The following is a 13,888-nucleotide window of genomic DNA, read 5'->3' as shown; positions in this document are numbered from 1 at the left end:
GGTAAGGCCCCCCCTGCGTTATCAAGCACATTTTTTTCCAGAAGCGACCTGGCTCTCGCGAATGATAGCCCAGCGAACGTGGCTCATCATCACGCGGACATTTACAGCGGCCAACTACTCAGGGCGTCTTGATCGATCCGAGTTGGGAGTGAGCCACAGACTCCTTGTTGACGCGACTGATACGATCGCGTCGAAATGCAAAGTATTCGTGTCAGGAGGGTGAAGGGGAAGTGGCAGGAGGAGCGTGCCGGCGGCGGAGCATGTGTGGAATGGGGCAGGGCAAGGTTACTGAGAATTAGCAACGAGGATCGGCGTGGCGCAGTGGTGGACTTCTCAGTGGTGGACTCAGTGGTGGACTTTTCAGTGGTGGACTTCTTAGTGGTGGACTTCTTAGTGGTGGACTTCTCAGTGGTGGACTTCTCAGTGGTGGACTCAGTGGTGGACTTTTCAGTGGTGGACTTCTTAGTGGTGGACTTCTCAGTGGTGGACTTCTCAGTGGTGGACTTCTCAGTGGTGGACTCCTCAGTAGGTGGACTTCTCAGTGGTGGACTCAGTGGTGGACTTCTTAGTGGTGGACTTCTCAGTGGTGGACTTCTCAGTGGTGGACTCAGTGGTGGACTTCTCAGTGGTGGACTTTTCAGTGGTGGACTTTTCAGTGGTGGACTTCTCAGTGGTGGACTCCTCAGTAGGTGGACTTCTCAGTGGTGGACTTCTCAGTTGTGGACTTCTCAGTGGTGGACTTGCGTGCCTCACAGCTAGAAGGCCTTACATTTGATTCCCAACTCGGCACCTTTCTGTGTTTGAATTGGTATGTTTGAGTTATTGGCATGTTTGAGTTTGCATATTTGAGTCGGTCTGTGTTGAGTTTGCATGTTTGAGTTGGTGTGTGTTGAGTTTGCATGTTTGAGTTGGTGTGTGTTGAGTTTGCATGTTTGAGTTGGTGTGTCGTTTTCCCCACCTGTTCAGCGATGGGTTTCCTCCGCTTTCTCTGGTTTGCTCCCAAAAAATCACGACGCTGAAAAAAAAAATCACCTTCAGTTTACTCGACTGAGATCACACGCGGCATCAGTGGCAGCGGCGGCAGCAGCATCGGCCTCGACTGCGAAAGCTTGGCATGAGCCCCCCTCCTGCAAGAGGGCCCCGTGGAGGTCAATTCCTGACTGTGTAGGACAGTTGGGGAAATCAGGCACTCGGTGTGGCGTTTAAAGTCTTTGACTCTCATTTATCCCTGCACTGCTGTGTCACAAACAGACGCACACTTGTGCTGTGTGTACACACAGACGCACGTTTGTTTATTACCGCAAATGTTAAACACCGCACCCCACATTTATCGCAAGGCGCTGCCTAATCTCCTACGCGGTCGTCTCTTATCAGTTCCCTCCGACTGGGGGACTGCGCGGTGGAATTTCCAAGTTTCCAACTGTAGCCTCGATTGTCATGTAAATGATCTGTGTTGTGGTTCGCTGGGGTGGGTGGCGTGGGTGAGGTCATATTCAACTTTAGTGTCGCTAGACTGCGGTGTTGGGTGGCGGTCGGACCTGTTCGTCCGTCTCGATGCCACCGCGACTTCGCTGTTCGGCGCGGGGAAATCCCCAGCCTCGCTTCGGCCTCGGCTCAAGAGCCCGACGTCACGCAGCTGAGCGCCGTGCCAAGTTTAATGACGGAGCATCGTGTGTGTGCTTTAGTCTCTGTGCCTGCCCGTGCCTTCCAGCGAAACGCCACACAAATAATAATAACAACAACAGGAACAGTCACAAGGGATGGTATGATTTTTTTTTAAATCCGTCTGCTTTTAGGTAAATCTGACACTCCTCTTTCCCTTAACAGTGCCGAGCACTCTTTTACTCATGTGTAATGCGCGTACACATCTGTGCTCCTCCGGGTTTTTCCCTCCCCGTTTATAATTGACGTGACGCGTTTCAGAGTATTTGGCCGCTACACATCTCCACGTGATGGGCCGCCCACTCCGTTGAGCTGTCGTTCGCGATTGTCAGGTCGCTCCTCAAAAAGAGCCCTTACCGGGTAAAATAAAAAAAATAGTGGCTGTACGATGAACTTCTTTGACACCGTACGTAGCCAACAGTGCTAATCGGAGGTGCGGCGGGGGAGGGGGGAAAACGACAAACTGGACACAAAAAGCGGTTCTCAGAGAAATCGACTTGGCCTCTCCCTCCTCTGCAAGCCAGAACTCGCGTCGGGGGAAACAAAACCCAAACTCTCTGCAGAGGGGGGAAACAAAACAAAACAAAGTTCGCGCAAAGTTTCTACCAGCGGAACTTTCCGCAAAGTTTGCGTTCTGCCGCACGGACGCTTCCGGGTCGAGGCCGTCCCCGGCGTGGCAACTGCGGCCTGGCGCGCCGACCTTGCCGACCTCGCTGACCCCGCCGACCTTATCGACCCCGCCGTCCCCCCGCCGCCCGCAGGTACAACGTGAGCCAGCTAGAGGAGTGGCTCCGGGACCGCAAGCTGCAGGACAGCGGCGCCAAGGAGACGCTGCTGCCCCTCATCGAGGCCGCCCAGGTGTTGCAGGTCAACAAGAAGACCGAGCAGGACGCCGAGGCCATCTGCTCCATCTGCACGGCGCTCTCGCCCGCGCAGGTACGCGCGTGCGCACGAGCGCACGTGTACGTACGCACGCACGCACGTGTACCTACACACGCACGCACGTGTACGTATGCACGTACGCACGCACGCACGTGTACGTACTTCATCGGGTATTCATCGAGACTGAGTCACCGTAGGCCCTATGCAGAGTAGACCTGGGTGGGGCCAAAGGGACATTTGGTGATGCAGGGCCCAAATCTAGCGCCACCCCACCCACTCCCCCTCCCCACTCCCCACCTTGCCGGTCCCGTGGTGAACCATCATCGCGAGCGAACGAGTTTTAAATCGTGCCGATTAATTGATCGTGTCTCTTGCCTTTCTTGTTCAGATTACGAAGATCCTGAACCTGTACACCCCTGTGAACGAGTTTGAGGAGCGCGTGACCGTCTCGTTCATTCGCATCATCCAGGTACGGCGGCGACACCTGTAGCCATCGGCATCCAACGTCGGCTTCGTGGAGTTTAGCGGAGACGATTGCGTAACGGCGCTCTCGCACGTGGGCCGCGCGGTTGGACAGCGGTCACCCTGCCGTCCGAGCGGCTCGTCGTAACGTGCTTATCGGGGAAACTAATTAGCACAGCTGAGCGAGCAGCCTGGTTTTTGAGCACCGGCTGGCTCCTTTGATTAAAACCCAGGCTGTCAAAAGCATTACAAGCGGGCAGGCTGATCCGTTAAGAGAGCCTCTGTTTATGCCGGGAGATTCCACTGCGATGTGCTCGTGGGTGCCACAGGCGCATTAACCGCGACGGGGGTAACGTGTTCTAATGCGCACACTCGCACGAATTGCTCCGCTATGCTACTTAACCTTTTTTAAGCTTTGCTCGTATTAAATCGTTCCATCGCCAGGCTTTAGGCACGACGTGGTAGACGCGGGTGCTGGCAATCATTGTGGGAAGCTTCGGGGCAGTCGCTTTCTGATCTTTGTAGTTCTCTCGAAAATGCTGATGTCGGGTGGGTGGGCGCAATCGTCCGTAAGCTCCGACCACGCGTTCCACTCGTGGGTACCACCGCCCGAAATGGCTTGGCCGTCGTGGTGACGCGACGTGATAACCTTTGGACATGCTTGGGGTTATCAAATAATTTTCTCTTATTTGCCGTGCAGATCAAATCGGTGCTCCTATCGCCTTTGCTACCTTACGCGGTACCAGTTTCAGGCCAGTCGGCAATAATCGCAAGACGCAAATATTCGTTTTTATCTTAATTCTATTCAGCCTTTCGTACAGAATCAATAAATGGATCCGCATCATTGCTGCAAACCTTCTGTCATGCGTCCCATGTCAATCAATAATGGCCTATTAACTTATTACATGGTGGAGCAGTGGTTTAGCGCAGTGCGCTATGAACCGGGCGACCTGAGTTTGGTTCCTGGCCACAGCTAACGTCACTTTCTGATGAGTCTTGTCCTGGGCTTCACCTTCACCAACCTACACTGCCCAGTGTGGTGAAGTATGACCATACAACCTCTGTTACGTGGACGCCATGAGCAGTGGATTGACAAAGTACTTAAAATTATATTTATATTCAAACATATTAGGGGCCGATGTCGTTATTTCAACAACTAAGGCATTCGGCCTCATTGTGAAAACGTCAAGCCACCGCTGGATGACGTGTTCCCTGTGCCCTTGCGGGTTATTGGCGGTTATTTGACTGCACTTCGCCCGGCTGGCCGCTGCTGGTTGGGTGAAAAGGCGTGGCAGCGTGGACTGTGGGAGTGACGTGGCCACAGTACGACGATGTGTGCCGCTGCACCACCCGTGCCCTGTGGACCCCCTCTCACTCTGCATCCCCTTCCCCCCCCGCCCCCACCGCGCACGGCAGGGCCAGCTGAAGGAGCGACCCAACTCCACGCAGCTGCTCATGGACGCCAAGCGAATGTTCCCCGTCACCTTCCCCTTCAACCCCTCCACCCTGGGGCTCGACTCCATCCAGATCCCCGGCACCCTGAGCCTCGCCTTCCTCAACCGCGTCTAGAGCCGCCTCCGCATTCGCTCCCACAAACGGCCGCCGCCATCTCCCCTCTCCCGTTTTACTTGTCATTGTTGTTTTAAACGGCGGCCAGCATCGCCCGGCAGCATGAACATTGCCAAGAAACGCGAGCGGCTCGCGGGCCAATTTTCAGCGCGCTCCGGGCTTCACAGGGAGGTGCTTGCAAGCTGTCAGTACCGTGGTTGGCAAGGTCAGGGGCCCTGGTGCAAGGAATGAAATGGGGGTTTATGTGTCCATCCCCCCCCCCCCCCCCCCCCCCATCTTCTTCAAAGGCCCCAGGGTGCCCTAGGCCCGCGAGTCCCGGTGCGGTCGCTCACCGCCTGCACACTCTGCAGCTACGCCGCTGGGTTCTTACTCATTGCCCGCTGCAGATAGAAACCGCGTGACATGCCGTGGCCGAGTTGTCGCTGGTGGTGGTGATGATGGCCCTCGTATCCTCAGGTTGGCCAGGACTCACCAGGGCGCCGGTGTGTACGTGTACAAACACTCGCGCGCGCGCCCACACGGACCACCACCCTCCTGTGCCCTGACAAAGTCACCATCGTCAACCCGCCTAACTACCATCAGTAAATAAAGCAAAACGTAATTGGCTCGTGTCTGTGGTATCTGCATCTCATAACGTTATTCACTACATTCCACCACAGTTTCGCAGTTGGGTTAGTTCTTACTAATCTTAGTTACGACAAATAAAGGGTTAGTTGCAAAAAATCCGGGTCTGAGCAATTGCCTAACAAGGGGTTTATAGGCGAGGTTAAAAACATATCAAACAATGTTTTGGAGTATTTGCGCAGAACACCTGTCCAGTTGTATCGGTTGCATTGCCATAGCGTTGCGCACCACCTCTCGGCTCTCTCGTCGGGTCTGGCGTGTTTTCCCCGTTGTGTGTATTTTCTTTGTCGTATACAATGTCGTCGCGGTGCCACCAAGAACAAAACCTACCGAAGGAAACCGTCAGGAAGGAAGGAAGGAAGGTTGTGCCGGTGGAGCATTCGTGGGAGCGGCAGTGGAGAGAGTCCACGAGGGGGGGGGGGGGTTTCAGTGCCCCCACGTGGCTGTGTTGGGGTGAACCCACAACGGCGTCTGTACTTTACCCTTGGAGCCATCGGCGCGGAATGTGGACACACGTTTGCCTCTCTCACCTCCAGATCGCGACCCAGGTGCGTCGCGGCTGCCATGCGTGCGTCTCACGGTCTCACGTCTCTTGGCTCCGCCCGTGCGTCATGCTTTGACCCCGTTGCAATCGGTACCTGGCGGTCGCCGCTCATCGTCGAGGGTTAAGATTCCGCAGTAAGCTTTCAGGAATTGACAAAATTAGTGATTGTGGGTAATTCTAGGACGCGCGCCGCTGTGCCGGTTAATCATTGATGGGCCTCCTCTCCAGATTGCCGTCTCGTAATTCGCACGCAGAGCGCGCGTGCCTCCTCTTACAAAACATCGCCACGCAACCGCAGGAGGATACTCAACCCACGTGCGAACGTGGCGACCGCCCGTTTACCCAACGTTTGTTCAAAGCAAACGCTGTGCGTGCGCGCGTAAGTTGTAGTGAATAGCAAGAACCCGAATGCCGTTTTAGTTTATGAAAACTTATTTTTTTTCATTCTAAATGCAGTTTACATCCTTTTTCCTATTTTGTGAGAGGTTTTCTCGGCAATCCTGGCAGGGCAAACGCCGTGTGTTCGCCGCTTCGAGAGCCCGCGGGGTTCTTTTTATCTGCAGGTGCGGCAGCTCTCAGAGCTTCCTGGTCTGTGGCGGTGGTGGTGGTGGCGGTGGTGGCGGTGGTGGCAGTGGTGGTGGCTGCACAGCGATGTTTCCACGCGTACTGGGTCACCTGTACCTTGTCGGTCATGTTGTCTTAGATTTATTAATTTTATACACTTAGGGGTTTTTTTCTTTCTACAAATATACATTTGGCGGTTGTACCTGGACCAACGCCTTTGTGGCATCAAGAGCAGTCCCATTCTCTCCTGTCGCCCACTTTTGGCTCTGGCCTCGGTTTCGCGTGCCCCGTGGCCATGAATCCATCGCGGTCTTTGAGTCTCAAGACCCTTTATCAGGAGGGTCCTGCCAAGTGTTTGCAGCAGGGGTGGTCGATATTGCGTGTGTGCGTGCGTCCGTGTGCGCGTGATCCCAATTGAATAATCCCCAGGTAATATTTCAGCATTGGGATGTTTTGGCCAATACCGGTGACATCGTGTGTGGGTTTTTAGCTGCGAGAGGAAATTGGAGAGCGTGCAGGAAACCGATGCAGAACAGGGGGTGGGGGGGAGGAGAAAGAGAAACGCGCAAACTGCACTTCGCTCGCACGCAAGACAAAGAGGATTCCGCTATGGCCATCACCAGCGTGTTGGTGTGGGGGTTGTTTGTGAGTGCCGATGTGGGGGGGGGGGGGGCAAGACGACAACAAATTCGAGCGAGTGGCCAGCACCACGCCCGGCCGGCATCGTCTCCCCAGTGCTGATGTTTGACTCGCTGGCACCGGGTACCCTGTCAAGGCCGAGGCGACTCGGGGGAGGCCCCCCCCCCCCCCCCGAGGCTGCTTGAGATATTTGTCACCGATGTTGACCGTGAGCGGGAACCCGAAATGCGGTCGCCAAGTTGGTTCAGCTGTGTGAGGCCTCGCGCGTGGAATCAAGACGTCAGACCCATTCATTTACCCAAGCGGAATTTCCGACAAGAACATTTATTTTATGTAAACACCCGTTGTTACATTGTGCCTATTAGATACTTTTTAACGTTAAGACTTCAACAACAACAAAAAAGGAACATTTCCTGAAAAAAACAGGAATGCATGCTCTGTGTCGAGGTCTTGACCTCCACGGTCGTGAACCCGCCGTTGATGCCGCGTGACACGAGTGACAGGAGTGACAAGTTTGTTGTCGTTGTGGCCCAGTGATGCAATGCCCTCCGCCGTTGTGCGTGTGGCTCCCTGGACGCCGTTGCACCGCTATAACAGCACGCTGCTGTCACCGTGGCTCCGGTCAGCGCTGCCCCCCCCCTAAGTCAATAAACACCGCGTGCCCGCAACACGCGATGCCCGTCGGGTGTTCTGTATTCTTCGCCTGCCGTGACGCGCGCGCGAGCTCGGTTCTGTGCTCCGGTTCATCCAGGAACCGGGAGGTCGTGGATCGCTTGGCTACGGATTCCGCGTGTGCCACTATCCGAGGGGTGAGGCATCGCTCTGGGCTCGCAGCAAAGTAGGTGGCACAGTGCCCGATGTTACGTGGGGAGCGGTGGTGTAGCGGTTAGCGCTACGGACCCGGTGACCCGGGTTCGATTCCCGCTCACGGCCAACACCGGTGACGATCATCTGAACCGGTCCTGAGCCTCCCCTAGGTCGACTCGGCCTCAAATAAGTACCTGGTGCGGTGTGTAAACATCGCCACTGGGGAGACAAAGGCGGTCGGGCGTGGTGCTGGCCACCCAACCCCTCGTGTGCCGTTCCGGCCTTCATAGGTGCTCGCTAACAGCACTTGCCCCAACAGTCTGTTAAGGCTACACGGGGGGATCTGTGTCTGAATGTCATCCACTTCATGGTGTCGGGTTTCTTTCCGTGCACGCAGCCTTCAGGAATTAGCTAAAGCATCACCAAGTCGGGAATCTTGAGACGTATTTTGGCTTTCCGGAGTAAACATTGTTCTTATTTTTGTCAAAAGTGTCGTATGTTAACACGGGTTGCTCTGCATTTACTGAGCTTTGCACACGGGCCCATGGCACTGGAAGAAGACATGGGTGGTCGTGTGAGGAAAGGCTTTGTCCATCAGTGGCTAGAGCTCAACACTGCCGGTTACGCTCATTCTGGATGCGAGGAAGCAATTGTGGCAGGCGAAGGTGATCCTTGGGTGGTTGAGGGGGCAGCGGTTGCAACACGCGCAGCTCTGTGTGTCGAAAAATATCAACAACAAAGAGACCGAATGCCCTACGTGGCTAAAGTAAATCTCCGAAAATCTCCCCCGAATCAAAAGCGTGCGATGTCTGCTGTGCAGTAATCCGAGCGATGACTGCAGATCCATCGGCGCGGTGTTTGTGAAGAAGGTTGTTCGGTTTCCACGCAGCGTTCTGACTCGTCGACGTCGGCCTCGCGAGACATCTCCCGACGACTTTTTCATTTTTTTTCGCGAACGCGCGAACGCGGCCTCACGCACCACGTGGGGGCCCGTGCTGTAGGGGTACGGGGGGGGGGGTTACAAACCCCGCGGGTAATTTTTTTGGGGGGGTTCGCCACCCACGTGACGGGAGCGCAGTGTCATTGGGGGGGGGGGGGAAACGCGTTCTGTTTGAGTCTTCGTTTGTCGTTCACGGAGTGGAAGATTGTAAATTATTACAGCCCAATTATTCCAAAGAGAGGATGAGACTCGGGTGTAGATGTAGCGGTGAGGTCTCGTGGCTGCAATGCAATCCCAGGGTGGAACGGTTTAATCGGCTAAAACACTTCTTACATTCCAATGCTGCACTGGGATGTCGAGCAGAAGAAAACACAGGCTTATTATCAAAATGGACAAATCATAAACGGGAGATTACATATCATTATGCACAGAATAAAAGTTACCCTTACTGTGTCAATTCCACTTGGGTTTTGTCTTTTTTTATGGAAACTCATTTCCACCCTTCCTGGCCGAGCCCTGTCTCTTACACCGCCTCCGTCTTCGTTGATGAGATGGGTGTCTGAATGTCCGTGCAATGTAACGGTTGTCGTCGAATTTTTGTGACGTTCATGACTACGGCCACGTGTCTCGCAGCGCTGTTGTGTTGCCTTTGTAGTGCTGGGTTTGACATTGGCCTATGGTTGTTGTTTTTTCATCAATTGCGTATTGGAGATATTCAAGCGGGGCTAATTTCACCAAGTTGTGTTTGGCGAGGAGTTTGGGATTGTTTAATGCAACGACTGTGTTCCAACTTCCACTTTGACTGCACCGCGAAAATCGAATTAAAAATGACCTTGACTTGCCTGTGGATAAAATATCAATTTCGCAAACCTTGTTATTCCATATCAAGCGTTCGTAAGTTAACTCGGGTGGAAACGCGATCAATCCGGATGAATCGGCTTGTTTATGCACGTGGTGGTTGTGTTTGCATTGTCAAATATCTCTTCAGCAGTAATTGCTTCTGCGGCAATGAGACCCGGCCCATCACTTCACCGACGTCGAACTGCAATAGATGCGGCATTATGCGTTGGCCACAATACTGAATAGTGTGCATATCACGAATCGTAGCACAAGCTGTGATCATGCATTTTGAACGCGTGATGATTTGTTCCCGAATTCTATCCCATGGGTCCGTCCCAAATCCCTTGTACAGACAGACAGCAGCGACTTCGTGCCACGTTGGAATATTATTCTGGAATCCAGCAGATAAGTCGATTTGATTTTGAGATTACAATTCTATGATGGAGCACGTTGGTTTGTGGAATGAATATCGCAGAATGCTTCTGGCAGAACAATGAAGCGGTGAGTTTGTGGTACGGTACTTTGGTTTTTTGCCTCTGTTTATGCATTCAGTAAAACAAGAAATGTAACTGAATATCCCCCGTAGACATTTGTTAAACAAAAAATCCCGCATGGGTCATATTGCATAACCGAGGTTCTCCGACATTTAGAATTACTGTAAAATGTCATTTCTTACTGCTGTGCGAGACCACACTTACGTTGCGATCCATATTATGCTCATTAAATAGATGTTTTGAAATAGATTAAAATAGAAATGCTCTATTTGGGCCCTAAATACTGTCCTCTATTTAGGTTATGCCATTGAACACAGTTGCCTGCTTAGGCATATGACTAATCAGTTTTATGAAAGCATGTTTGGAAATAATAATCATAATTCATATAGATGTTTGCGTTAGGCCGTGTAATAATCTGGACGTGTGTCTTGCAATTAGGTGGCTATTAAAGGCAGTTAAGAAAGTATGTTTCTGCTCTGTCTGGACAGAGTTTTAGTTTTCTCAATGTGTTGGGTGTTTTGCGGGAGCTCAACATTTTCTCGAATGCGCAATTATCGGAAGAGGCTAAAAATGTAAATGTAGGGCCAAAATGAAAATTTATTCTCGGTGAGGTTTCCTTAATTCAGGAAATTATATAAATTAAACTAATTCCGAACATCAAATCATCTTGCACACGAGTATGTTCTTCGTTGGCTTCTCTACAACTGCACAGTGCTAAACCATTATCTCAGTCCACAGAGGATGTGTTTTTTTCTTTCATATTTGCCTTCCATTGCTGTACATGTATTTTTTTGTTAATTATGGAACATGTTTGTAATTGTTACCGTAAGTTCAAGAGGTTGTCATGGTGAAATCAGATGATACCACCAGGCCCCTCCATCACATCCTCTTGCTCAATGCCCCAGCTGCACAGTTTGCAAGCCCAATATTCACCCTCCCCTAGCGACTCCCACCGTCTGCCTCCAGCTCTTCCCCCCTTGGTCAACAACATCATCTGGATGCCACTCCAATGTCCCTCTCAATGACCTACCCTGCTTCATCCTGTGGAGGTGTCCCACCAACGTCAACCTCTTTTGCTGACAAGACTCTGGCTACCTATCTATTGCTAGCCACCAGTTAGCCTACCATATTCCTCGTTTAATACCATCCACCTGTATTCATAGGCCAGCATCTTATTTTCCATTCGTTTCGTTAAAAGTCCACATCTCTAACCTGTCAATACCATTAGCCCACCTCTCCTTCAAACACCCTGCGTTAAACATGAACGTTGACTTCTTCACTTTTCCAGGGACCATGTGAGATCTGGCTAAGGGCACGAGTCGTTGAGTCTGAACGTGGTGACTCAGAGGGACTAAGGGTTGTGGGACTTCTGATTGAGAGCGACTGTACAAAACGGCAGATGAACAGTGGCATCCACACTCAGAGGGGTGAGCAGCCCTCACTGCTCAGTGTTCTGCCGGCGACCACCAAGCAAAACACAAATTTCAATAAAACATTATCCTCACAAGATTTTGTTTTAATTACGTTGATCGTGTTATGAATAATTAAAACATTCCCACTGATCCGAAAGATAATTGCACTCTTAATGATTGTATCCTTTCACAATGTTAAGCTTCAACGACGTGGTGGCACGTGTCGTTATCTGACTGCGCGACATGGGGTCGCGAGGCCGCTTTGCATTTCCAGTGCAATGAGATTCGTTCTGGTCTTTGTTTTCTCATTCCAACCTTAAAGGTTAAATACCAGATCCTAATGTTTTTACACACTCGATTTTCTGTCCTTTTCTTTCCCTTGAACGTGGGTTTTTTTGTTCCCTCCTCCACCCCAAGATCCTAAACTAGTTGACGACGGTCTCAAGGCGGTGTGGTTCTTGACTGCGTGTGGCGCTGCCCACGTTTCCCACTCGACATCACCGTCACGTGCTGCCCAATGTTATACGGCTCATTTCAAAATGTGGAATATTTATTCAGGGTCGTCGTTGTAAATTTGTTGTATTTATTTCAGCGCAGTGTTTGTGGCGCACACATATACACACACACACAGATTGATTGATTTCCGTGTTATTTGCGGGATTGAAACTGGCACGCGTTGAACAGCTGTAAAGACTTGACGTCTGTCTCTTCTGCGGGTGGATACGTGTATATGGTCGTGCAGGAAATGCATTGACAATAATTTACTTTCAGACATTAAGGAGAATGATTACAAACGAATGTTTCACTGTTGAAAATAATTTCCGAATATTCGATTAGATTTTGTTTTGTAAATCAATGTTACCTTATTGGTTTTTGGAATTTAAAGTTTTAAAAAGAATGCTGTCCTGTTTTTTTTTCGTTCGCGTAAACACTGTACGATTATACGGTTATATATATAAAACCTCATTACTAAAACGAAATCAATATAGACATATTTGGTAATAAATGGCATTTATACTGCTTCTCTTGTTGAAACCCCACGGCCAACATTTCCACGCCGCTCTCAACTGGAAATGCAGATTCCCGAAACAAATGAGCACACGCGCACAAAATAAAGATCCCCCGTATAGCCTGAACAGACTGCAGGGGCAAGTGCAGTTAGCGAGCACCTACGAAGACCGGAACGGCACACGAGGGGGTGGGGTGGCCAGCACCACGCCTGACCGCCTTTGTCTCCCCAGTGGCGATGTTTACACCGCACCAGGTACTTATTTGAGGCTTGAGTCGACCTAGAGGTTAGAGGAGGCCCAGTACCGGTTCAGATAATCGTCACTGGTGTTGGCCGTGAGCGGGAATCGAACTCGGGTGGCCGGGGTTCGTAGCGCAGCGCGCTAACCGCTACACCACCGCTCGTCACACACACCACACGATGTGCTCGGGTTAAAGTCCCTGGTAAGGCTTGCCACGCTTTAAGGCTCGGCTTTAACATGCTGACGTGTGCATTGTTGAACTTCCTTCGCGCCGTACGTTTCCAACCGTGAAAATCAGAGGCTTGCGGATGATGGACTTAAAAAAAGCAGTTTAAAAAAATTAGTTTTAACACACTTACCGAAAAACCTAAGAATATGAATCCTTGCAGTCACGAAAGCTTCAAATCTAGAATTTAACACACTTCCAATGCAGCTTCTTAACCTTTACTGCAACCTTGCACCCCTTTGGTTTTCAATCGTAATAAAAAAAAATAGGGACCGTCCATAAATGACGTCACGCAATTTTGGACGATTTTTGACCCCCTCCCCCCCCATCGTCACAAAAAGTCAGACCCCCCCTCAAATATGACGTCACAAAACTCTGCCCCCCCAAAAAAATAAAACACGCTTAAAATCGCTTTAAACTATTGTCCTTGTAGTGCGTATTTAATGTACTGCTGCACTCTGATGTAGGAGAAAACATTTATTTAAAGTCTATTTAATTAAGTAGAACGTGTTGTCTATTTAAAGTTGCGCATTTTGACGTGACGTCACATTTCTCACCCCCCCCCCCCTCGTCACACATCGTCACAAATGTCTGACCCCCCCCCCCCCTAAGTGCGTGACGTCATTTATGGATGGCCCCTTCATACATAGGTTTGATAAAATAAACCAAAGTCGTTGCACTTCAGTTCCCGTGCTAAATTTGTGTTTTCGATGATTTAGCTTCTCAACAAAATCCTGCCACGTCTCGCACCCCCACTGCTCTAATTGGAGGTCACCTGATCCCATCAGATCCCGCAAGCTCAGCAGGCGGGGTGAGCCTGCAGTGGCTTGGGCGGCCACTGTGCCGAACACGTTGTCGGCTGCTGCAGGGCTACGTGGCGGGCAGCAGAGGGGGGGGGAAGTGTTCCCAACACCTCGTTGTGCAGTACTTGTCAGGAGGAGTTGGCGGATTTGACGCATACCGCGTCATACGT

General features: G+C 51.3%; 1 protein-coding gene across 1 annotated transcript in view; it reads left to right on the top strand.

Annotated features, from left to right (window-relative positions):
• Window positions 1–12,459, top strand: part of LOC144935565 (unconventional myosin-Va-like) — a 112,036-nt gene extending 99,577 nt beyond the window's left edge. The window contains exons 38-40 of the mRNA XM_078862344.1: window positions 2,424–2,598; window positions 2,933–3,013; window positions 4,423–12,459. Of these exons, the coding sequence (XP_078718470.1) occupies window positions 2,424–2,598; window positions 2,933–3,013; window positions 4,423–4,575 (409 nt within the window). The 3' untranslated portion in view covers window positions 4,576–12,459. The remainder of the gene's footprint in view (window positions 1–2,423; window positions 2,599–2,932; window positions 3,014–4,422) is intronic.
• The last annotated feature ends 1,429 nt before the right edge of the window (window positions 12,460–13,888 follow it).

This window comes from Lampetra fluviatilis, chromosome 13, assembly GCF_964198595.1.
Source record: "Lampetra fluviatilis chromosome 13, kcLamFluv1.1, whole genome shotgun sequence".
NCBI classification, from domain to species: domain Eukaryota; kingdom Metazoa; phylum Chordata; class Hyperoartia; order Petromyzontiformes; family Petromyzontidae; genus Lampetra; species Lampetra fluviatilis.
The sequence above is the reverse complement of the archived record's forward strand: the minus strand, read 5'-3'. Positions and strand labels throughout refer to the sequence as shown.